At 45.9% G+C, this 24,940-nt stretch overlaps 1 protein-coding gene across 8 annotated transcripts in view; it reads left to right on the forward strand.

The window, feature by feature from the left end:
* The window catches only part of PAQR3 (progestin and adipoQ receptor family member 3), a 906,524-nt gene that overhangs the window by 666,886 nt on the left and 214,698 nt on the right, over positions 1 to 24,940 (forward strand). For 4 of the 8 annotated variants that reach the window (XM_069236807.1, XM_069236809.1, XM_069236808.1 and 1 more), the window contains exon 7: positions 7,252 to 8,929. The exons of the other annotated variants lie outside the window; for them this stretch is intronic. In XM_069236807.1, coding sequence (XP_069092908.1) covers positions 7,252 to 7,280 — 29 coding nt within the window. In that variant the 3' untranslated portion in view covers positions 7,281 to 8,929. Of the gene's footprint in view, positions 1 to 7,251; positions 8,930 to 24,940 lie in introns of those variants that run through there. 8 annotated transcript variants of the gene reach the window in all.

Raw genomic sequence — 24,940 nt, forward strand, 5'->3', positions numbered from 1 at the left:
ACGGTGTACAACGCCAGCGCAGTTACCTCATATCCCCTTGTCCCACCTTACAGGTCAGACAGCCGCCATTTCAGGGGGCCACATGGGATGGATAAAAACTGCGTCACAACTGTCTAGGCCGGGAATACAGACAGATACCGGCACATTGCGGATTAATAACGTTTTAGCAAATAAAACATTGTGATACTTCAGTGTTAGATGACTCTCTGCTCGCTGTTCTCCTCCATAGGGCACATCTGCTGGGGCAGGTGATGAGATGGCGGCACCCTCCGGTGAACAGACCCCTGGTGGACCTGTCGACAATGGAACAGAGACACATCATAATCACATACAGACTTGATCGTGCAACAATCCTGGAACTGTGTGCCCAGTTGGAGCCTGACCTGATGTCAGCCATCCGCCATCCCACAGGGATACCCCCTCTAGTGCAGCTCCTGTCTGTACTCCATTTCCTTGCCAGTGGGTCTTTTCAAACAACAGTGGCCATGGCATCAGGGATGTCCCAGCCAATGTTCTCTAACGTGTTGGCCAGAGTGTTATCTGCCCTGCTGAAGCACATGCGCAGCTACATCATTTTCCCTCAGGTGGAGGTGCCTACAGTGAAAGGTGACTTCTATGCCCTGGGACATATCCCCAACATCATTGGTGCCATTGATAGTACACATGTGGCATTTGTTCCCCCCCCCCCGCAGGAATGAACAGGTGTACAGAAACCGGAAAAGCTACCATTTGATGAATGTGCAGATGGTGTGTTGAGCAGACCAGTACATCTCCCATGTGAATGCCAAGTATTCTTGCTCTGTGCATGACGCTTACATTTTGAGAAACAGCAGCATCCCTAATGTGATGGTGCAACTCCTGAGGCACCGTGTGTGGCTAATAGGTGAGGCCAAGGTCCCAGTACAGTTGACATAGGTGTCTGGGTATGGGGTTGTCCCCAAGGGTTAGTGTGTGTCTAACAGTTATTGCTCAACATTTGCAGGTGACTCTGGTTACCCCAACCTGTCATGGCCACTGACCCCAGTGAAGAATCCCAGGACAAGGGCAGAGGAATGCTACAATGAGGCACATGGGCAAACTAGAAGGATAATCGAGTGCACCTTCGCCCTCCTGAAGGCCAGATTCCGGTGCCTTCATCTGACAGGTGGTTCACTATACTACTCACCGAATAAGGTATGCCAGATAATCATGGCCTGATGTATTCTGCACAACCTGGCTTTGCGACACCAGGTGCCTTTTCTGCAGGAGGATGGGCCAGATGGTGGTCTTGTGGCAGCTGTGGAGCCTGTGGACAGTGAAGAAGAGGAGGCAGAAGAAGAGGATATCGACAACCGAAACAACATCATCATGCAATACTTCCAGTGAGACACAGGTAAGAAGATGTAACTGCTTCCCACATCTCATACTATTGTTGGAGCTAGCATAAGTCTGTCATTTTCACTCAGTGTATGGACCCTAACTTGTCACTTTGACTTTCCATTTCACAGATCTGGGTCCCACTTTGTGCCCTCTGCTATGTTTACTCCTGGCCTACAGCTGTGTTACATTGGTATGTGAACAAGTAAATTGACATTGCTACATTCCATAGATATTGCAATTACACATTTGTGAAAGCACAGGCTGACTCCAGATTGTTTTGTGATTGAAGTGCGTTTATTTCTGTGCAAATAAGTGGAGGGGTTGTAAAATGGGCTGGGGTGATGGTGGAGGCATGTCCATGGCAGAGTCCAGTCTATTTGTTTCACAGGTGCATTGACCAAAGGAGCATAGGAAGTGGAGCAATGGCATTTTAAGGATGGACAGGGTGACATAGTGGGACAGAAGGGTGACATTCAGGGGGGTCTTATTTTCTGGTGGGGTCTTTGCATTGTTCTCTGTCTTGTTCCTGGATCTCAGGAACCGTTTGCGGGGTGGTTCTCCATCTGCAGGGGGTGGGGTGCTGGTGGCCTGTTGTTCCTGTGGCGGTGCCTCCTGTCCACTAGCGTCGGCGGAGGTGGAGGGCTGTTCTTCGTCCAGGCTAGTGTCAGGGGCCCGTTGGTGTGCCACTGTGTCCCTCCTGGTGTTGAGAAGGTCTGTCAGCACCCCTGCAATGGTGACCAGGGTGGTGTTAATGGACTTGAAGTCCTCCCTGATCCCCAGGTAGTGTTCCTCCTGCAGCCGCTGGGGAATGGTGGTAAGCTCCCATGATGTTGGAGAGTGCCTCGTGGAGGGTGGGTTACCTGGGCCTGTCCTCCCCCTGTTGCACAGCAGTCCTCCCAGCTTCCCTTTTATCCTGTGCCTCTGTCCCCTGAACTGTGTGCCCACTGCCACTGCCCCAGGTCCCTGATCATCCTGTGTTAGTGGGTTTGCCTGGGTTCCCTGTAGTGGTGGACACACTGCTGATTGACGTGTCCAGGGGACAGAGGGATGGGCCCGCTGGGTAGGTGCTGTGCTGGTGTTTCCTGAGGGGGGAGGCTCTGTGGTGGCTTGTGATTGTGTCAGGGGAATCGACTGTCCTGAGGTCCCCGATGGGCCAGGCTGGTCCTCTTGATCCAGGCATGCAGAGCTGCTGTCATCACTGTGGGCCTCTTCTGTGGGGGGACTGGATATGTCTGGCACCTCCTGTCCGGTGACGTTGGGTATGGGTCCTGTTGGGGTGTAAATGCATAGTTATTGTATGTGTGTGTGCCATCTTGTGCAATGGGTGAGTGACCCTCTACTCCTGTGCTTGCATTATTGGCTTGGTCTTTGTGTGATTGGTGATTTTGGGGCATGAGTGAGTTTCTGTACTGGACATGCTTTGGTGATGGGTGTCTATTGTAGGAAAGTACCACCTTGCCTGGCATGTTACCCCCATATTTCACTGTATATATGTTGTTTTAGTTGTATGTGTCACTAGGACCCTGCCAGCCAGGGCCCCAGTGCTCATAAGTGTGCCCTGTATGTGTTACCTGTGTTATGACTAACTGTCTCACTGAGGCTCTGGTATCCAGAACCTCAGTGGTTATGCTCTCTCATTTCCTTCCAAATTGTCACTAACAGGCTAGTGACCAATTTCACCAATTTACATTGGCATACTGGAACACCCTTATAATTCCCTAGTATATGGTACTGAGGTAGCCAGGGTATTGGGGTTCCAGGAGATCCCTATGGGCTGCAGCATTTCTTGTGCCACCCATAGGGAGATCTGACAATTCTTACACAGGCCTGCCAGTGCAGCCTGACTGAAATAACATCCACGTTATTTCACAGCCATTTACCACTACACTTAAGTAACTTATAAGTCACCTATATGTCTAACCTTTACCTGGTAAAGGTTGGGTGCTAAGTTACTTAGTGTGTGGGCACCCTGGCACTAGCCAAGGTGCTCCCACATTGTTCAGGGCAAATTCCCTGGACTTTGTGAGTGCGGGGACACCATTACACGCGTGCACTATACATATGTCACGACATATGTATAGCGTCACAATGGTAACTCCGAACATGGCCATGTCACATGTCTAAGATCATGGAATTGTCACCCCAATGCCATTCTGGCATTGGGGAGACAATTCCATGATCCCCCGAGTCTCTAGCTCAGACCCGGGTACTGCCAAACTACCTTTCCCGGGGTTTCACTGCAGCTGCTGCTGCTGCCAACCCCTCAGACAGATTTCTGCCTTCCTGGGGTCCAGCCAGGCTTGGCCCAGGAAGGCAGAACAAAAGACTTCCTCAGAGAGAGGGTGTTACACCCTCTCCCTTTGGAAAAAGGTGTCAGGGCTGGGGAGGAGTAGCCTCCCAAAGCCTCTGGAAATGCTTTGATGAGCACAGATGGTGCCCATCTCTGCATAAGCCAGTCTACACCGGTTCAGGGATCCCTCAGCCCTGCTCTGGCGTGAAACTGGACAAAGGAAAGGGGAGTGACCACTCCCCTGAACTGCACCTCCCCTGGGAGGTGCCCAGAGCTCCTCCAGTGTGCTCCAGACCTCTGCCATCTTGGAAACAGAGGTGCTGCTGGCACACTGGACTGCTCTGAGTGGCCAGTGCCAGCAGGTGACGTCGGAGACTCCTTCTGATAGGCTCCTTCAGGTGTTGCTAGCCTATCCTCTCTCCTAAGTGGCCAAACCTCCTTTTCTGGCTATTTAGGGTCTCTGCTTTGGGGAATTCCTTAGATAACGAATGCAAGAACTCATCAGAGTTCCTCTGCATCTCTCTCTTCACCTTCTGCCAAGGAATCGACTGCTGGCCGCGCTGGAAGCCTGCAAAACTGCAACAAAGTAGCTGTCCTGCCATTTGATAAGTTTTGTTTTGACCAATGACTTTGTGTTTCACCACTGCGCATATTAGTTGCTCAATGTTCACCAGTAGAACATGGTATGTTTTGTTCAGTTGAGCCGCCTATGGGCTTTGACATTGCATTAGCCATTACATTCTGTATTCTGCCTATTGGCTTTGACATGCTGTATCCAGTCTAGCCGCCTATTGGCTTTGACATTGCATGCCTATTGACTTTGACATGATGTATTCAATTTAGCTGCCTATTGACTTTGACATGCTATTAGATATTCTGCCTATGGGCTTTGACATGATATCATATATTATTCAGCTCCGCTGCCTATTGGCTTTGACATGATATTATACATTGCATTTCATATTCAGCTCCGCTGCCTATTGGCTTTGACATGATATTATACATTGCATTTTGTATTCAGCTCAGCTGCCTATGGGCTTTGACATGACACTAGACATTGCATTTGATATTTAGGTTAGCTGCCTATTGCCTTTAACATGACATTGCATTTGATATTTAGGTTAGCTGCCCATTGCCTTTAACGTGGAGTTAGACATTGCAGTTGAGAATCCAAGCTGTATTTTTCCAAGCTGTGTTTTTGCACCAGATGAACCAGGATGTTTTGCTCTCACAGTAGACTAGACCTGATAAGAGAGGGTACATGGGCGTTGTTTTTCCTCGCTTGAGCTTGGGAACAGGAGTAGTCTTGGAGACCTGGCCAGTCTCCAAAAGGCTTGCTCAGTTTCCCAGGTCTGAGAGGAGGGGGCACACCTTTGTAACGAATGTAACAGGCTGCAGAGAGTCAGATTCGAATCTGCCGGACCTCGTGCTGGAGCTTGGCGCCAGCTGCCAGCATCCCGTGTGGGTAGATGAAACTCTTTCTCGCGGCTGACAGGGGTCATCAGCTTGCAGACCTTAGAAAGATGTAGCTGTAAATAGTTCCTACACGGTGAAGTATTTGTTTTGCTTTGCATTCAATATCTTATAAATATAACCTGCTGTGTATATTGCAAACTGATATATTTTGTTTGATTAACGCGGACTGGAAAGCTACTAATTCGTCATTCATATAACAACAATAAAAGTCTTCTTTGACCTCAGAAGTGCATTTCTGTTGTGTTATGTTAGTGCTTAGAAACTAAATAAGAGGAAAGCACTACAATTGGTACCAGAAGTGGGGCCGGTCATTAAGAGGTGATTAAGAAGGGGTTTGACGAGTTAGTAGATTTCTAAGTGCACACTTTAAAAGTGTAATTGTTTTTTTGTTGTTTGGAGAATTACAGAAATTGTTTTCTGTTTGGGGAATCACAGTAGCACGGCAGACCATGTCTGAGAATACATGTGTTGATGAACTGCCTGATGGTGCTAAGAAAAACTGTGAATTGTTTTCTGTTTGGGGAATTACAGAAGAAAATGCATGTGTAGCTAAAAGGCCTGATAATGCTTTGAGAAATAATTCCCGTTGTATATATGTAGAAAAAGTGTGTTTTGGAAGTAATGATGACAGAAAGGTCTGGATACCTTTATCTGCTTACAGAGAAATGCAGGAGAAATGTAGGCAGTTGGAACATGAAAATAGGAATTTACGTGAGCAAATTAGCCCGACTGAAAGTTATAAAAGGGCTGTTTTTGAAGAATCTTTCTTGTCCCATTCCAGTAATGAGGGGGTTAAGACAGCTCCGAGCTGCACTGAGTTTTCGTGTGAGCCAGGGTTTTTGGCAGACAAAATGCATTCCTTAACTGATAACACGGACGAGAGAGACCAGAATGTGATTTACGAGTTACCGTTGCAAAATGCACAAGTAAAACGAAGGATTTTAGAGCAAGACACCCCGAGTTTCATTAGCTTGTTTGATTTTTGGAAAAAGAATAGCCTTCATTTGAGTGAAATCCTAACACTTTTGTATATGGTCACTGTGAAAAATAATATGCAGCTGCGCGCGTGTGATTTGGCAAATGAAATAATGCAGACTTTAGGTTTTTGCGCAGTGCAAGAAGGAAATACTTATGTTCATGTAACTCAAGAACAAGGAAAGAAAATAGTGCCCCTAGCTAGAATCATACAATGGATCTGGTACTTGCAAGACAGGGCTAGAGTACCACAGATAAAAGAATTACCGATGAAATTGTGTGCACCATTTGAATTCGTGTCCACTGAAGATAAAAAGCATGTTTGTTTTACTAATGATTCATTGACTGAAATGTTGTTTTCTGGCACAGGAGAAGGAACAGCGTGGTATAATGTGTGTCAGATTTTAAAGCAAGAGCTACGTGAGATGTGTCATTTGTATGCTGATTTTTGGTTCTTTGATAATGTTTTAGCCACATGGCTTGTACCTAACTGGTTCAATTACCTTGCAGATGTTAATGAGAAAAATTCAGAGAGAGAAGTGTACACCCAGAATTCTGCCTTAGTGGGGATGGCTAAGTGGGTGCCCCAGAAATGTGAACAGCTGAGAGAAAAAGCCACTTACAGGTGGGCAGAGATGAGAGAGATGCACATTCCCCTAGATTTGATAAAAACTGTGCAGCACGCACAAAAGCAATCTGTCATGCAAGCAGTCACAGAGCAGTTGGGGAGAGGAAAGTTACCAGGACAGAAATGGCAAATTGATCAGGTTTTAGGGAGAGTGATTGCTGCAAATTACCAAGGAAAAATCGAAATTATGCTGATACCTAGAAAAGAATCTGATTCATTCATACAAATTGGAGACAGAATGGCCCAAATTGGCAAAAGTGCAGTGAATGGAGGTTTGTTAAAGAAGGAGTCTGCCCCAGCCCTTCTGACAGTGCAAGAAAAGGGAAGCTGTGGCGCAGCAGATAAAAACCTCAGTGCTGATGTGTGGGCTGAAGCCCCAAGTGATCCTCCAGAACCTGCAGAAAATATAACAAAGGGCCCCAAAAACGTCCTGCTGATTATAAAACAGGGAAAGAAAGAGGAAGGGTGCAGTTTAAATGAAAAATGTTATTTGCAAGAAAAGTCATACTGGTTTCTTTTGCAGATCCTACCACGTTTCGCCACTGTCCCTGAGTGCACTGTGTGGTCCCCCTTCCGGTGTGTGCGTGTGGGGTCGGGGAAGGGACCGAATCCCCAACCTGAACCTGGCTGAGTAAAGTGCCAGCACCATGGATCCATTTTGCGCAAACTGCGCCTTCAGTTCAAGTTCAACTTGTTTGCTGTGTTTTTTTTTTTTCCCTCTCGTATGGAACTCTGACTTTTGCTTATCTTCCAGCAAACCTTTCAGGTGGACCGTGCCTCTTTACATGAGCAGAACTCATGCCACATCAAATTGCTAACACTGTTGAATTAGAGACTCATTCAGAGTATAAAAAAATTGCCCAGTCTTTTCTATGTAGATGTATCTGATGTGAAAGGTTATGAGATCAATGTGTTAATTCACTTCTATTGCTTTACAGGGATTGCTTTGATCATAATGTTTTTTTTGTGCTGATGTTTTTTTTTTGTTTGTTTGAAATATGAGATATGTGAAACAAAAATTCATTGGTCAAAGGGCGGAATGTCCTGCCATTTGATAAGTTTTGTTTTGACCAATGACTTTGTGTTTCACCACTGCGCATATTAGTTGCTCAATGTTCACCAGTAGCACATGGTATGTTTTGTTCAGTTGAGCCGCCTATGGGCTTTGACATTGCATTAGCCATTACATTCTGTATTCTGCCTATTGGCTTTGACATGCTGTATCCAGTCTAGCCGCCTATTGGCTTTGACATTGCATGCCTATTGACTTTGACATGATGTATTCAATTTAGCTGCCTATTGACTTTGACATGCTATTAGATATTCTGCCTATGGGCTTTGACATGATATCATATATTATTCAGCTCCGCTGCCTATTGGCTTTGACATGATATTATACATTGCATTTCATATTCAGCTCCGCTGCCTATTGGCTTTGACATGATATTATACATTGCATTTTGTATTCAGCTCAGCTGCCTATGGGCTTTGACATGATATAAGACATTGCATTTTGTATTCAGCTTAGATGCCTATTGGCTTTGACATGACACTAGACATTGCATTTGATATTTAGGTTAGCTGCCTATTGCCTTTAACATGACATTGCATTTGATATTTAGGTTAGCTGCCCATTGCCTTTAACGTGGAGTTAGACATTGCAGTTGAGAATCCAAGCTGTATTTTTCCAAGCTGTGTTTTTGCACCAGATGAACCAAGATGTTTTGCTCTCACAGTAGACTAGACCTGATAAGAGAGGGTACATGGGCGTTGTTTTTCCTCGCTTGAGCTTGGGAACAGGAGTAGTCTTGGAGACCTGGCCAGTCTCCAAAAGGCTTGCTCAGTTTCCCAGGTCTGAGAGGAGGGGGCACACCTTTGTAACGAATGTAACAGGCTGCAGAGAGTCAGATTCGAATCTGCCGGACCTCGTGCTGGAGCTTGGCGCCAGCTGCCAGCATCCCGTGTGGGTAGATGAAACTCTTTCTCGCGGCTGACAGGGGTCATCAGCTTGCAGACCTTAGAAAGATGTAGCTGTAAATAGTTCCTACACAGTGAAGTATTTGTTTTGCTTTGCATTCAATATCTTATAAATATAACCTGCTGTGTATATTGCAAACTGATATATTTTGTTTGATTAACGCGGACTGGAAAGCTACTAATTCGTCATTCATATAACAACAATAAAAGTCTTCTTTGACCTCAGAAGTGCATTTCTGTTGTGTTATGTTAGTGCTTAGAAACTAAATAAGAGGAAAGCACTACAGTAGCAAAGACGACTACTGCAACTCTGTAACGCTGATCCTGCCGCCTTCTCGACTGTTTTCCTGGTGGTGCATGCTGTGGGGGTAGTCTGCCTCCGCTCTGCACTAGAAGCTCCGAAGAAATCTCCCGTGGGTCGACGGAATCTTCCCCCTAGAACCGCAGGCACCAAAGAACTGCATCACCGGTCCTCTGGGTCTCCTCTCAGCACGACGAGCGAGGTCCCTTGCACTCAGCAACTCTGTCCAAGTGACTCCCACAGTCCAGTGACTCTTCAGTCCAAGTTTGGTGGAGGTAAGTCCTTGCCTCCCCACGGTAGACTGCATTGCTGGGAACCGCGTGTTTTGCAGCTACTCCGGCTCCTATGCTATCTTCCAGGATTTCCTTTGTGCACAGCCAAGCGTGGGTCTCCGGCACTCTAACCTGCAGTGCACGACCTCCTGTGTTGTCCTCCGGCATCGTGGGACCCTCTTTCGTGACTTCGGGTGAGCTCCGGTTCACTCCACTTTGTAGTGCCTGTTCCGGCACTTCTGCGGGTGCTGCTTGCTTCTGAGTGGGCTCATTGTCATAAAAATGAAGTACCTTTATTTTTAGTATATCTGTGTATTGTGTTTTCTTATGATACTGTGCATATGACACTAGTGGTACTGTAGGAGCTTCACTCGTCTCCTAGTTCAGCCTAAGCTGCTCTGCTAAGCTACCTTTTCTATCAGCCTAAGCTGCTAGACACCCCTCTACACTAATAAGGGATAGCTGGGCCTGGTGCAAGGTGTAAGTACCCCTTGGTACCCACTACAAGCCAGTCCAGCCTCCTACATCTATGCATTGGTGTTACATGCAGGGCTTTGTTTTGGGATGTGTGGGTTGTGTGAGTGGGGTATGGGTTGTTGGGGTGATGGGTGTGAGGGTAAGGGTGGGAGTATGTGATGGCATGCAGTTGGGGATAAAGTAGTAAAGATATGTCTTACCAGAGTCCAGTCCTCCTGCTACTCCTGCGAGGCCCTCAGGATGCGTAATTGGCAAGAGTTGCTCCTCCCATGTAGTTAGTTGTGGGGGAGGAGGTGGGGGTTCACCGCCAGTCCTCTGTACAGCAATCTGGTGTCTGGAACGTACCTGGAACGGAACGGAACGTACCTTCCCCCGTAGGTCATTCCACCTCTTCCTGATGTCATCCCTTGTTCTTGGATGCTGTCCCACTGCGTTAACCCTGTCGACAATTCTGTGCCATAGCTCCATCTTCCTTGCAATGGATGTCTGCTGCACCTGTGATCCGACTAGCTGTGGCTCTACCCGTATGACTTCCTCCACCATGACCCTGAGCTCCTCCTCAGAGAACCTGGGGTGTCTTTGAGGTGCCGTGATGTGGTGTGGGTGATGTGTGAGGTGGTGTCTGTTGTGATGTGTGAGGGGATGTGTTCGTGTGTGTTGTTTGAGGTGCGTGGATGTTGTGTAAGTGATGGTGTTGTGTGTCTGTGGATGCTGGTGTTGTTTTAGGTAGTCTCTCTCTCTGGCCTTCTTTCAAAATGTTGGTAGTAAGGGTTTGTGGGTGATGTGGTTGTGTGCTTTATATTGGATTGGGTGTGTGTGTATGTGTATCAGGTGTGTGTATTTCGAATTGTCCAGTGTGGTTGTGTTTTGTAAATGTGTGTGTTTTTTTAGCGTGGCGGTATGTACCGCCAATGGAATACCGCGGTTGAAAGACCGCCACGTTGATTCGTGGGTCGTGATAGTGTGGGCGTATTCCTGTTGGTGTGATGGTGTCGGTTTTGGTATCGCCAGTTTATCACTGACCTTTGGTGTGGCGGACTTGTGTGGGTGTCTGTATTGTGGCAGATTCCGAGCTGTGCGTCGTAATACCTGTAGCGGAATTCCGCGGCCGCAACGTTATGTTGGCGGTCTTCTGCACGGCGGAAAGCGGGATTTACCGCCAGGGTTGTAATGAGGGCCTCTGTGTTCGATATGCAGCCCTGAGTATAGTAGGTAGTGATACATAGGAATATAGAAATAAGATTGCCTTGGTTGTATTATTTATTATATTCACCATGTTGGTAATTCTGATTACAATGCTTTGTTTTATCTGCCTAATAATTGCTGCTCATTCTCTCTATGCAAGAATACGATTATTTAAATAAATGGTTTAAAACCTTTATTCATATCTTTCTTGTCTTTACCACGGTTGTGCATAAGTAAACAATCAAAGGGTAAGATCTGTACACACAATTTCTTTGGGAATCAGATTGGTTATGTTTGAGGCTGATTAAGTCATCTGTTGCGCTGGGAATGTTAGTGGTTCAGATGAAGACATTGTGAGCTGGCTGGGAATTGGGCTGACTATTCCTTATGTTGTACATCCTGTTCCTGATGTCCCTACATCCTGAAGTTCTTTGGTTATAATAAGCAATTCTGCTTTTAGTGGGAACTGTATAACATGGCACCACCAACGTTTATAAGTCAGGTACTTATTTAACAGGTCTCCTGAGTTGCTCTTATGTATGCTCAAGGTCCCCTATACACCTTTAGAACTGAAAAGTCCATGGTGTTGGGGATTTATCCTCTTCAGCATTACATGAAGTACCTATTTTTGCCTGTAGGTTGTTCAAACTTGAGCATTCAAAACAATACCCCACTGTTATAGTATTTTTCTCCCTGGATTGCATTCATTAAAATGGCGATATTATTAATATTCCTGCTAATTGCGGACATTCTGTTACAGCACATTTAACATTACTTTGGCTACCTGTTGGGGGTGGAGATGTTAACTTTGTGGCTGAGGCTCACAAAGCTTATAAAACTAACGTGTTTTGCTCATGGGTCACTTTTCCTGCAGTTGATGCTAATACACAGACCTTTCTCACGCACACTGAAGCTGACATAAAAGGCTAATGCAAAGCATATGATTTAGAAATAGTATTAACATACCAGGAACATCAAAATTAGTTCCAAGGCTCCCTTACCACATGAATTACAAAATATTAGACTGGGTCCCCTCAGCAATGATGGGGCAACATAGCCAGTCTTAGACGGCTGCACACCTTATCCAAACCTATTGCCGCTAAATGTGAGTTACGCACTCTATACAATGATCTAGTTAGACTATACAGACGTTTAACACAGTTTGTTATATGCATAATAACAACTGCCCCAGTGAGGGCTGTTCAAGCTGTCCAGCCACAGTTAGCTGTGCCTGTGATTATTCCTGTAATTAACAATTATATTATGGGCAAGATTCCTACCAGACAGGAGGAAATTCCGTATTCGATTGTCGAAAAAACAAATCAGCTTGATGCAGCGTTTCCCTCCACTGGACCCCAAGACAAACAGAGAATACTCACCATGTGCTTACCAGTTGAAATGGTTCCCCATATTGACGTGTGCGCCATTTGGGGTACAGTCTATGGTGCAAAATATACCATGAATCATGGTACACCATCACTTGCTGCTTTACCTGACATGCTAAAGCAGATTCAAAATTAAATACGGGACAGCCCCTGTCCTCGATTTGTGGATGAAATGAATTGCCAATTTTGCCACTGTATCCTCAGGCATATTAAGTAGTATTAAAGGGGAAGCAGCAGCACTGACAGTACGCCAACACCTTGTGCAATTCGCGGTGGCAGACCAGGAGCGTAAACTACCAAAAATGATTGCTGACACTGGTGATGTCACCAGGTAGGTTGAAATAATTTGTGAGCCAAACAAAATAAACCATAGCTTAAAGGTAGTTATGAAAAGGACAATACCAAATAATAACAGGTGTTTTCCAAAAAGAAATGCTGGAACAAATAGAATAATAAAGAAAAATTAAAAACACAGGGTGGATCTCCGCAGCCAGAATACTCTGATCACCGTTACAACTTATGTAACCGTGATAAAATTAAACTGCCTGATGGGTATCAGTACTCTGATACATGTACTTGTCGTTCCTTTTAGGACTCACCAGATAATCAATCAGTGAGATGGGGAAGAGATCAGATCTCAGACAAGAAGACTATGTGAAACCGATAAAGGACTCACAATGCTCATCTGACATCATCATAATAAAGGAAGCGAAACTGCCACAACAAAACCCCCAGTTCAAAAAGGAGAAGGTTGCAGGTATTTCAGCTAAATGTGCCACACATATTGGAACACTCCTTCAGAACAAGACATGGGCAGTAACTCTGCTAGACAGCGTAGCAGAGGTTCACAATAGCTTGCCAGAATTTTCAAGAGTTTCTGGGTGCGAAAGCCACTAATTACTTCATTGAAGTTGAAACCCCAGATCAGCGAGCCAGCCCTTCAGACAGACCTTACAAATTAAATATACAGATTGAGAGTGACAAAATGGGGACTATTAAAGAAATATTCCAGGAAAATGTACCACTTAGCTATGACATTCTCTTGGCTGAGATTGATTGGCTAAAGGGGTTTGTTAAAACTGTCCTGCAAGGTGAGGATGTGGATGCGGGGGACTTGCGTATATGGGTTAACAACTCTTACTTGCACAATTAAAAGACTGTGTGAATTCCTTAGACTTACTAGGCATCCATCTCGCGAAAAATAATCAATGTCTCCATAACTTTACCATGTGCAATAGGCCTCTAGACATGAAGAAGGTATTGCCCAATTTCACCACCCTTGAACACCTCATAGGTGCCCTATCTGCAGACATACCTTTGATAGTAGCTGGCTATTGCAATGTAACATTTAAACCCATTGAGAATTCACCAGTAGGACTAACTGAGGAAGAAGACACCATTTGGCATATTCCTAAATTAGATATCCCTTAAGTTAAGAGACGTTTGGTTCTAGCGAATCAACTGCTGGATATGACTATGAGATTAGGCCTTGGTGCCTGTAATGGTAAGTCCCAATCTGATCAAGGTGCTGCTCACACTTTCAAAGTGTTAAATCAGTCTAGCCTTATATATTACATATTGTTATCTTTACAGTTGTGGCCACATATGGGGAATATGACAGTAATTGAGAGGATGGACAGCAAGTATAATACTCTCTACCTAGAGTTAAAAGGCTTTATGACTACTGGCTCTGTACCAATGAAATCTAGTCTTCCAGGTGAGGTTACATTGCCAGATAACAAACAAGCACTAAAATAGGAGTATGTAGCCGCTCACCCTGATTTGATGAAGCAGGTGTTTTCTAAGGCGGCCGAGACTCTCGAAAAAATGAGTAGCTTATCATTGCACTGTCAAGTACTGTAAGGAAATGCCTTCCTGGCTTTTTGCCTTTTGTTGATGCCAGTTATGATTGAAAGTGTGCTGGGACCCTGCTAACCAGGCCCCAGCCACCAGTTTTCTTTCCCTAAACTGTAGCTTTGTTCCCACAATTGGCACAGCCCTGGCACACAGATAAGTCCCTTGTAAATGGTACCCCATGTACCAAGGGCCCTGTTGCCAAGGAAGGTCTTTAAGGGCTGCAGCATGTCTTATGCCACCCAGGGGACCCCTCACTCATCACATACACACTGCCTCACAGCTTGTGTGTGCTGGTGGGGAGAAAATGACTAAGTCGACATGGCACTCCCCTCAGAGGGCCATGCCCACCTCTCACTACCTGTGGCATAGGGAAGTCACCCCTCTAGCAGGCCTTACAACCCTAAGACAGGGTGCACTATACCATAGGTGAGGGCATAAGTGCATGAGCACTATGCCCCTACAGTGTCTAAGCAAAACCTTAGACATTGTAAGTGCAGGGTAGCCATAAAGAGTATATGGTCTGGGAGTTTGTTAAATACAAACTCCACAGTTCCATAATGGCTACACTGAAATCTGGGAAGTTTGGTATCAAACTTCTCAGCACAATAAATGCACACTGATGCCAGTGTGGGATTTATTGTAAAATATACCCAGCGGGCATCTTAGAGATGCCCCCTGAATACCAGTCCGACTCCTAGTGCTAGGCTGACCCGTTTCTGCCAGCCTCCCACAACCAGACGAGTTTCTGGCCACATGGGGTGAGTGCCTTTGTCACTCTGTGGCCAGGAACAAAGCCTGTACTGGGTGGAGGTGCTTCTCACCTCCCCCTGCAGGAACTGTAACACCTGGCGGTGAGCCTCAAAGGCTCATGCCTTCCGTTACAGCACTGCAGGGCATCCCAGATAGTGGAGATGCACGCCCCTCCAGCCACTGCCCCCACTTTTGGCGGCAAGGCTCGAGGAGATAATGAGAAAAACAAGGCGGATCTACCCACCAGTCAGGACAGCCCCTAAGGTGCCCTGCGGTGACTCCTGCCTTTAGAAATCCTCCATCTTGAGATTGGAGGATTCCCCCAATAGGAATAGGGATGCCCCTTCCCCTCAGGAAGGAGGCACAAAGAGGGTGTAGCCACCCTCCAGGACAGTAGCCAATGGCTACTGCCCCCAAGACCTAAACACACCCTTAAATTTAGTATTATGGGGCGACCCTGAACCCAGGAAATCAGATTCCTGCAACCTACAACAAGAAGGACTGCTGACCTGAATACCCTGCAGAGATGACGGAGACGACAACTGACTTGGCCCCAGCCCTACCTGCCTGTCTCCAGACTCAAAGAACCTGCACACTGACGCATGCGACATGACCAGCGACCTCTGAGGACTCAGAGGACTACCCTGAAACCGAAGGACCAAGAAACTCCAGAGAACAGCGGCACTGTTCAAAAACAGCAACAACTTTGCAACTTTTTAGCAACTTTTAAAGAACTCTCTCTTCCCGCCAGAAGCGTGAGACTTCACACTCTGCCCCGCCACCCCTGGCTCGAGCTCCAGAGAACTAACACCGCAGAGAGGACTCCCATGCGACTACGACAACGTGGGTAACCTGAGTCGACCCCCCTTCACCCCTACAGCGAGGCCTGCAGAGAGGATCCAGAGGTTCCCCTTGACCGCGACTGCCTGGTAACAAGGAACTTGACGCCTGGACCAAGCACTGCACCTGCAGCCCCCAGGACCGAGAGGAACCACCTTCCAGTGCAGGAGTGACCAGCAGGCGTCCCTCTTCCTAGCCCAGTCAGTGGCTGGCCCGAGAAGCCCCCCTGTGCCCTGCCTGCATCCCTTAAGTGACCCCCGGGTCCCTCCGTTGCTTCCTACAGCAAACCCAGCGCCTACTTTGCACACTGCACCCGGCCACCCCTGTGCCACTGACGGTGTGTTTTGTGTGCCTGTTTGTGTGTCCCCTCCTCCCTCCCCCCCCCCAAGTGCCCCTGGTCTGCTCCAGAGGACGCAGTTACCTACCTGCTAGCAGACTGGATCCAGAGCACCCCTGTTCTCCATAGGTGCCTATATGATTTGAGCCCTCCTTTGACCTCTGCAGCCGACCGGCCCTGTGTTGCTGGTGTGGTGACTTTGGGGTTGCCTTGAACTGCCAACAGTGGGCTGCCTATGCCCAGGAGACTAACTTTGTAAGTGCTTTACTTACCTGAGAAACCTAACCAAACTTACCTCCCCCAGGAACTGTTGATTTTTGCACAGTGTCCACTTTTAAAATACCTTATTGCCATTTAACCTAAACTGTGTGTACTACTGTTTTAAATCAAAGTTCTATACTTACCTGTGTGAAGTACCTTGCATTTTATGTACTTAACTCAAATCTTGAATCTTGTGGTTCTAAAATAAAGAAAATATATTTTTCTATATAAAAACTATTGGCCTGGAGTTCAGCCTTTGAGTGTGTGTTCCTCATTTATTGCCTGTGTGTGTACAACAAATGCTTAACACTACCCACTGATAAGCCTGCTGCTCGACCACACTACCACAAAATAGAGCATTAGTATCATCTAATTTTGCCTCTATCAACCTCTAAGGGGAACCATTGTACTCTGTGCACACTGTCTCTCACTTTGAGATAGTATATAGAGAGCCAACTTCCTACAAGGACCTAATGCAATAGTTGCTTGCCTTGAGGAATTGTTTGCAGCCATGAGAGATTTATTGTCAAGGACTCCAAAAAAAAAAAGACAAGGACAAAAATTGCCACGTATTCTTGGTACAATGATGAGTGTAGATAGGTGAAAGCTGTGTTGCTAAAGTCTTTAAAAGCCAAAGACCAGAGTGCTATCCCTGTAGCACAGAGAATATAAGCAAGGGCTAGCCCGTGCTAAACTGAATTGGGAGAATGAGATCTGGAATGACCTAGTATGTGCTGCCAAGTCGGGCAACTCCATAACTTTCTGGGGCATAATAGCACACAGTTGCTGCCATGCAGTCACACCAGTGACTTTTTACCTACAACGTATATTCCGAAAATGAAGCAGTGATCTGGGAGCCTGAAAACTACGGGGTAAATGCCCAATCTAAGCAACCAGAACCCCTTCTGATATTTGTCTGTAAAACACTTTGTAAGGAAATGCCTCCTTGGCATGGTTACCCCCTAACTTTTTGCCTTTGCTGATGCTAAGTTATGATTTGAAAGTGTGCTGGGACCCTGCTAACCAGGCCCCAGCACCAGTGTTCTTTCCCTAATTTGTACCTTTGTCTCCACAGTTGGCACAACCCTGGCACTCAAGTAAGACCCTTGTAACTGGTACCCCTGGTACCAAGGGCCCTGATGCCAGGGAAGGTCTCTAAGGGCTGCAGCATGTCTTATGCCACCCTAGGGACCACCCACTTAGCACATGCACACTGCCTCACAGCTTGTGTGTGCTGGTGGGGAGAAAATGACTAAGTCGACATGGCACTCTCCTCAGAGTGCTGTGCCAACCTCACACTGCCTGTGGCATAGGTAAGTCAGCCCTCTAGCAGGCCTTACAGCCCTAAGGCAGGGTGCACTATACCACAGGTGAGGGCATATGTGCATGACCCTACAGTGCCTAAGCAAAACCTTAGACATTAAAAGTGCAGTGTAGCCATAAGAGTATATGGTCTGGGAGTTTGTCAAACACGAACTCCACAGCTCCATAATGGCTACACTGAAAACTGTGAAGTTTGGTATCAAACTTCTCAGCACAATAAATGCACACCGATGACAGTGTGCAATTTATTGTAAAATACACCCAGAGGGCATCTTAGAGATGCCCCCTGAATACTTACCCGACTTCTAGTGTAGGCTGACCAGTTCCTGCCAGCCTGCCACACACCCGACATGTTGCTGGCCACATGGGGAGAGTGCCTTTGTCACTCTGTGGCCAGGAACAAAGCCTGTACTGGGTGGAGGTGCTTCTCACCTCCCCCTGCAGGAACTGTAACACCTGGCGGTGAGCCTCAAAGACTCACCCCTTTTGTTACAGTGCCCCAGGGCATCCCAGCTAGTGGAGATACCCGCCCCTCTGGCCACTGCCCCAACTGTTGGCGGCAAGGCTGGAGGAGATAATAAGAAAAACAAGGAGGAGTCACCCACCAGTCAGGACAGCCCCTAAGGTGTCCTGAGCCGAGGTGACCCCTGCCTTGAGAAATCCTCAATCTTGAGTTTGGAGGATTCCCCCAATAGGATTAGGGATGTGCCCCCCTCCCCACACAGAGGAGGCATAAAGAGGGTGTAGCCACCCTCAAGGACAGTAGCCATTGGCTACTGCCCTCCCTGACCTAAACACACTCCTAAATTCAGTATTTAGGGGCTCCCCAGATCCCAGGAAATCAGATTCCTGCAACCTGAAGAAAGAAGAAGGACTGCTGACCTACAAGCCTGCAGAGAAGGAGGAAGACGACAACTGATTTGGCCCCAGCCCTGCCGGCCTGTCTCCAACTTCGAAAACCTGCTTCAGCAACGCATCCGACAGGGACCAGCGACCCCTGAAGCCTCAGAGGACTGCCCTGGACTACAGGACCAAGAAACTCCAGCAGCCCTGTTCAAAACCAGCTACTTCTTTGCAACAAAGAATCAACTTCCAAGGACTTCACGTTTCCCGCCGGAAGCGTGAGACTCTACACTCTGCACCCGACGCCCCCAGCTCGACCTGCAGAAAACCAACACCTCAGGGAGGACTCCCCGGTGACTGCGAGCCCGTGAGTAACCAGAGACGACCCCCTTGAGCCCCCACAGTGACGCCTGCAGAGAAAATCCAGAGGCTCCCCCTGTCCGCGACTGCCTGTAACAAGGGACCTGACGCCTGGAACCAGCACTGCACCCGCAGCCCCCAGGACCTGAAGGAACCGAACTTTGACGTAGGAGTGACTCCCAGGCGACCCTCTGCCTTGCCCAGGTGGTGGCTGACCCGAGAAGCCCCCCCTGTGCCTGCCTGCCCCGCTAGAGTGACCCCCCGGGTCCCTCCATTGAAACCAATACAAAACCTGACGCCTGCTTTGCTCACCCAGCCGCCCCTGTGCCGCTGAGGGTGTACTTTGTGTGCCTTCTCGTGTCCCCCCCGGTGCTCTACAAAACCCCCCTTGTCTGCCCCCTGAGGACACAGGTACTTACCTGCTGGCAGACTACAACCGGAGCACCCCTGTTCTCCATAGGCGCCTATGTGTTTTGGGCACCTCTTTGACCTCTGCACCTGACCGGCCCTTAGCTGCTGGTGTGGTAACTTTGGGGTTGCCTCGAACCCCCAACGGTGGGCTGCCTGTGCCCCAGGACTGAGACTTGTAAGTGTTTTACTTACCTCCAAAACTAACCTTTACTTACCTCCCCCAGGAACTGTTGATTTTTGCACTGTGTCCACTTTGAAAATAGCTTATTGCCATTTTTACATGATATTGTTTTCATTCAAAGTTCCTAAAGTATCTAAGTGAAGTACCTTACATTTAAAGTGTTTAATGTAAATATTGAACCTGTGGTTCTTAAAATAAACTAAGAAAAGATATTTTTCAATATAAAAACCCATTGGCTTGGAATAAGTCTTTGAGTGTGTGTTCCTCATTTATTGCCTGTGTGTGTACAACAAATGCTTAACAGTACCCTCTGATAAGCCTACTGCTCGACCACACTACCACAAAATAGAGCATTAGAATTATCTACTTTTGCCACTATCTTACCTCTAAGGGGAACCCTTGAATAGTGTGCACACTATTTCTTACTTTGAAATAGTATATACAGAGCCAACTTCCTACACACTTGATGCCTTAAATCTCATTACCCCCAAGTAGGCCCCTGTCCGGACTGTATCCCGGCTGATTTATTTGCGGCCGAGCCAGAAATATGGGTTCCCTGTCTTACTGTCCTCACACAGGCATTTCTGAATGGTGTCCTTTACCAAAATAATAGCAGAGCACCAAATTTATCCTCATATACAAGAACGACAGGCATGGGGACCCCTCCAACTATTGAGCCGTCAGCTTAATAGACGACTTACAAAAGCTATTTTGCAGACAACTTTTGGAATAGCTTACTGATTCAGCTGTAGAGAACCACATTATTCCGGACCTCCAGGCAGGGCTCAGGCCAAAAACTAGCATGCTATACTAACTAATACACTTCTGCATTACTTACTGGAAAAAAGTAGTGTTAAGGAACGTCTGTTTATATGTGGCCTTTGTCGATCTGAAATTAGCATTTGACCTGGTCCTTCGCCGCAGACTTTGTGAGGTGCTTAAACATACAGGGGTCCTAGAGCACATGTTGGTAGTACTCATTAGGCTTCATGCCAACAACTGCACACATGTTAGGTATGAGAACAATGGGGAGGTGACCGACCCCTTCAACATTGAGAAAGGCATCCAACAGGACGTGTTTTCGCTCAAACCCTCTTTTCCTTATATATCAATTATTTAGTTCAGGTCCTTGACTTCCCTGGCATAGATGCCCTGAAAATAGGTGCTATTAAAACCCCCTACACTACTGTTTGTGGATGACACTTTCCTTATATCCAAAACCCCTGCAGGTATCCAGGCTGTTTTAAATCCCTTTGTGGCTTTCTGTGCCGATCAAGGGCTTGAGCTAAGTATAGGCAAAACAAAATTCATGGTGCCAAGTCCATGTAAGACCGTGTGAAATAGCATATTAGTCTAAAAAAAAAACCTTATCGAGCAATTCCAAGATTTTGTCTACCATGGAGTGAACTTGACCCATAATTTTAATTACAAGATCCAAATCAGCAGGATATCAACCAACATACATTTAACACATAGAATATACAAAAACATCTACGTAAAAAATATATATACACATCTCAGTGCTGAATGCATAATAGCTTGACATTTATACCACTCAATACTCAGTGCTCAAAAAGTCTTTTGCACTAACAGCTTCCAACAGAGTTGTTCAGATACATGTGCTGCTAAGCCTTTTTCAAGCGAGCAGTGTTCCAAACTGAGGTATTAATGATTAATACCACCACTCCAATCACTTATTCCTGTTAATTATTTGCAGTATAATCCCATATCATAGTTTCATAGTTCCAAAATTCATAGCACTCCTCAGGTTGATAGTCGACGCGTTTGGGCCTTCCAGCTTCAGGCCTCATCAGGACATAGGAAGCGGTACCTATATATGCAATTTTAAGGTATATTACTCTTTAGTCTTAATTTAAATTGCAACATAATTGTTGCCGCCAGGGGAACTTCACACCCTGTTCACCATTATGTCTAGTCGACACCTTATCAGTGTTCCCATCGTTTCTCTAGACCAAATCTCAATAGCACTCATGTGAGATAAAACAATCAAGTCCATTCTCTATTTCCTTACATTCTATTCCGAGCCACATGCAGTGCTAAAACCATTACTGTATTTTCCGAGGTTGTGCTTGAACGCATTAACCACATTATAAGTAAAATAACTCAATATATCTAGGTGTCGCACCCATCTGATATATTCTACATACCATGTGTACTCAGTGACTATTTTTAGCCATTCACATATATTTATACCTGCTGACCTTTTTAGTGTTTTCAAATAGGCATTCCCCTTATTAGCGAGACATCTGGGGAACCATATACACTTTCACCATTATCCGGCATATATGCCTCTGTCTCCTTTTGCTAGAACCATCATCAGAAACTCATAAATTAAATGGGTCAAAAATAGTTTGTCTCTCATAACATTGTTACGTTTTATTTTACTTACGTTGTTTTCTTTAACATTCGATATGCGGGGACGGCTGCCGACCTGCGTGTGAGATTGCCGGTGTGTTTATATTCGTCAAGGTAGCAAAAAATACAAGCGTTCATCTCAAACTTACAAATCGGCTCGCGTGTGTGAGCACCATCCTGTTGAAGGGTCTAACTCCTCCCTTCAGATAAGCCGCGTCAAACAAATAATGTGGCGGAAATGCTACCACGTACAAAATGTTTAAAATGTATAGGGCAAAGCTGATGCGAAAGTCTGAGATTTCCGGTGTGTTCACTTTTGTCAAAGTATCAAAAGTACAGGTATTACTCCTAAACTTATGAATTGGCTTGCGCGTGTGAGCCCCGTCTTGTTGAAGGGTTTAACTATTCCCTTCAAATAAGCCGCATCTAACAGATAATGTGGCGGCATGTTACAATGTACAAAATGTATGGGGCCTGGCTACAAATACCTTCCTGTGTTGTCTAAATGCCATAAGTCCAATGTAGCTCAAGTTAATGTTATGTTCCAAAACGCTGCTTACGGCCTGAACTTAGCCTTATCAAGACCTCGTACTGCACATTTATCAAGTGGCCCACTATCTATGCACGCATCCCATGTCGGAAGTATCTTGATGTGCATAAATAACAATATATTCCATTGCCGATTGTTTTTGTTAGTTTCTTATTAAGGCCCACATTTCGTTAAGATCATTTAAACCTGGTCTAGCTGTGCCATACTTTTCAATAAGCCTCGCCTAGATTTTTAGCTAGAATGGATGTTATCCTTGTACCTGATTGTTTTGATTCAGCCATATATAGTGTCAACCACCATATATCTTCATCTTTATGGTCTTTTTCTATGTAGTGTTCTACCAAGGGTACACCCCGTACTTTACATCTGATCCTGGACGTGTGCTGTAAAATACGTATTTTTACTGGTTGTACAGTTTGTCCTATATAATCTTTGTGCACAGGGGCATTTAATACAATATATGACATTTCTTGTATTACATTTCGGAAATCAAACCTGTTGGTGTGTTTTTCCATTCACCTCAATGTTTTTGGTATTCTCTGTGTATTTACAAGCCGTACAGTTATTACATCTGTAATGCCCTATTAAGGGGGAGTAAATCTAGCATTTCTCTAAGATCTTTCTTTCTCTTTTCCGGGGAGGAGAAAGAGGCATATCTCCCAACTGAATGAACCAATGCAGGTGATAGCTGTACTCTACGCTAAAGAAACACTTATCGTTTTTAATCCAGATTTTATAGTCTTTTTAAATATTGATTTTATTGTTTATGCTAAATTTTAACATTTTCGATGATTTTAACTGTTGCATGTTTTATGGATCATGAACCTGAAATAAACAGTATGATGATGAAGATCACTGTCTTTGTCTGTTCTTATCCCTGACAAGATTAAATAAGCATATTCTGCAGAATAGGCTCTTGCACAAGTTCTGGTGTTATACAGCAACCATCTAGGCCGGGACAAGGATTCATCTTATCACATTATACCCATATGGTCCAATCCGCAAGTGCAACCATGATATCAAATAAAATATGAAGCGAAAGCTCCTGTGAGGGAAATTCTCTCACAATTAGAGTATTAGGGAGTGATTGGACTCTATCTCCTGTGAATAACCCTTAATTCCTGGTCACTAAACCAGATCATTCCTACTGCATAGTATTGGGCTATAAACATTTAAATAGTAATACATGCACATTTGCAGTTCCCATTTCACATAGTATGGCTTTAATTAACAATATTGTCCTTAAAAAAAACAAAAAAAAACACAACCTTGGATATGTCCAATGTTTTTTTTCTGCCAAAATATAGTGCCTGAAAGCAGAGATCTAACTGCGTTCTCTGCGTTAGGCTCAGAACATCACTTTTGTTCACTCCCTCTGGGGTACAAGAACAGTCCTGGATTGTTTGCTGCCTGAGTAACGCAAGTTCTCCATAATATTCGCCCAGATGGATTGGCCTACGTTGATGATATATATCTCACGGTTGATGACTTAAACGCACATTTAGCCAGAGTAGATCTCATTACTGAACATGGCTACAAACTTAATTTAAAGAAAACCCAAACTGCCTCTTTCAGTGTCCTATTTTTAGCATACGAGTTAGCAAATGAGGGTAAGAGTCTGCCACCACATTCCTTAGAGAAATGTGCTCTTTTACAACCATACAAAGTAATGCACAATGCATAAAACCATTGTACAATTTAATTTGTCCTGGTTTTTCCAGTACACATTGGACATCAGAACATACACAAATTCTTACATCACTACAGACTGACATTCTTGTATCTAGACACACATGTCAATAAAACAAACTTGGTAATCTGTATAATTGCAGGTTCCACCGTTTACAAATATGGCGCATTGCATATAAATCACATTTATATTCTAATGCTGCAGTGCGTTTTGCATCCACTGAAAAAATACTGACTGCAGTTCAAATGACTGTTATAAAGGAAGGACTTTTGGCTCAGGGGAAACACATAGGGGGTCATTCCGACCTCGGCGGTCTTTTCTCAAGACCGCCGAGGGACCGCCGTACGGAAGACCGCCAGTGCTGGCGGTCTTCTGCACGGGCCATTCTGACTTTTGGCAGCGCTCCGCCCGTTTCCGGACGAAGCGCCGCCAACAGCCATACTGGCGGCAGGCAGGGAAGTGGAGGTAGCTCCACCTCCACCGCCACGCCAACAGAACACCGCCCAGCGAATCACGATTTGTGATTCGCTGTGGCGGTGTTCTGTTGGCGTGGCGGCGGCGGCGGAGCTGCCCCCATGGGTCCCGTTCCCTCCCGGAGGATCACCAGGAACAGGTAAGGTGATCGTCCGTTAGGGAAGGGGGCTGGGGGGTGTTGTGTGTTGTGTGCATGCATGGGGGTGTGCGTGTGTGTATGTTGAGGGGGTGTGTGAATGCGTGCATGAATGCGGGGGGTTGTGTATGTGCATGAATGAGTGCATGAATGCGGGGGGGTGTGTATGTGCATGAATGCGGGGGGTGTGTGTATGTGCATGAATGCGGGGGTGTGTGTATGTGCA

The sequence above is a fragment of the Pleurodeles waltl genome, chromosome 1_2 (assembly GCF_031143425.1).
Source record: "Pleurodeles waltl isolate 20211129_DDA chromosome 1_2, aPleWal1.hap1.20221129, whole genome shotgun sequence".
Lineage (NCBI taxonomy): Eukaryota > Metazoa > Chordata > Amphibia > Caudata > Salamandridae > Pleurodeles > Pleurodeles waltl.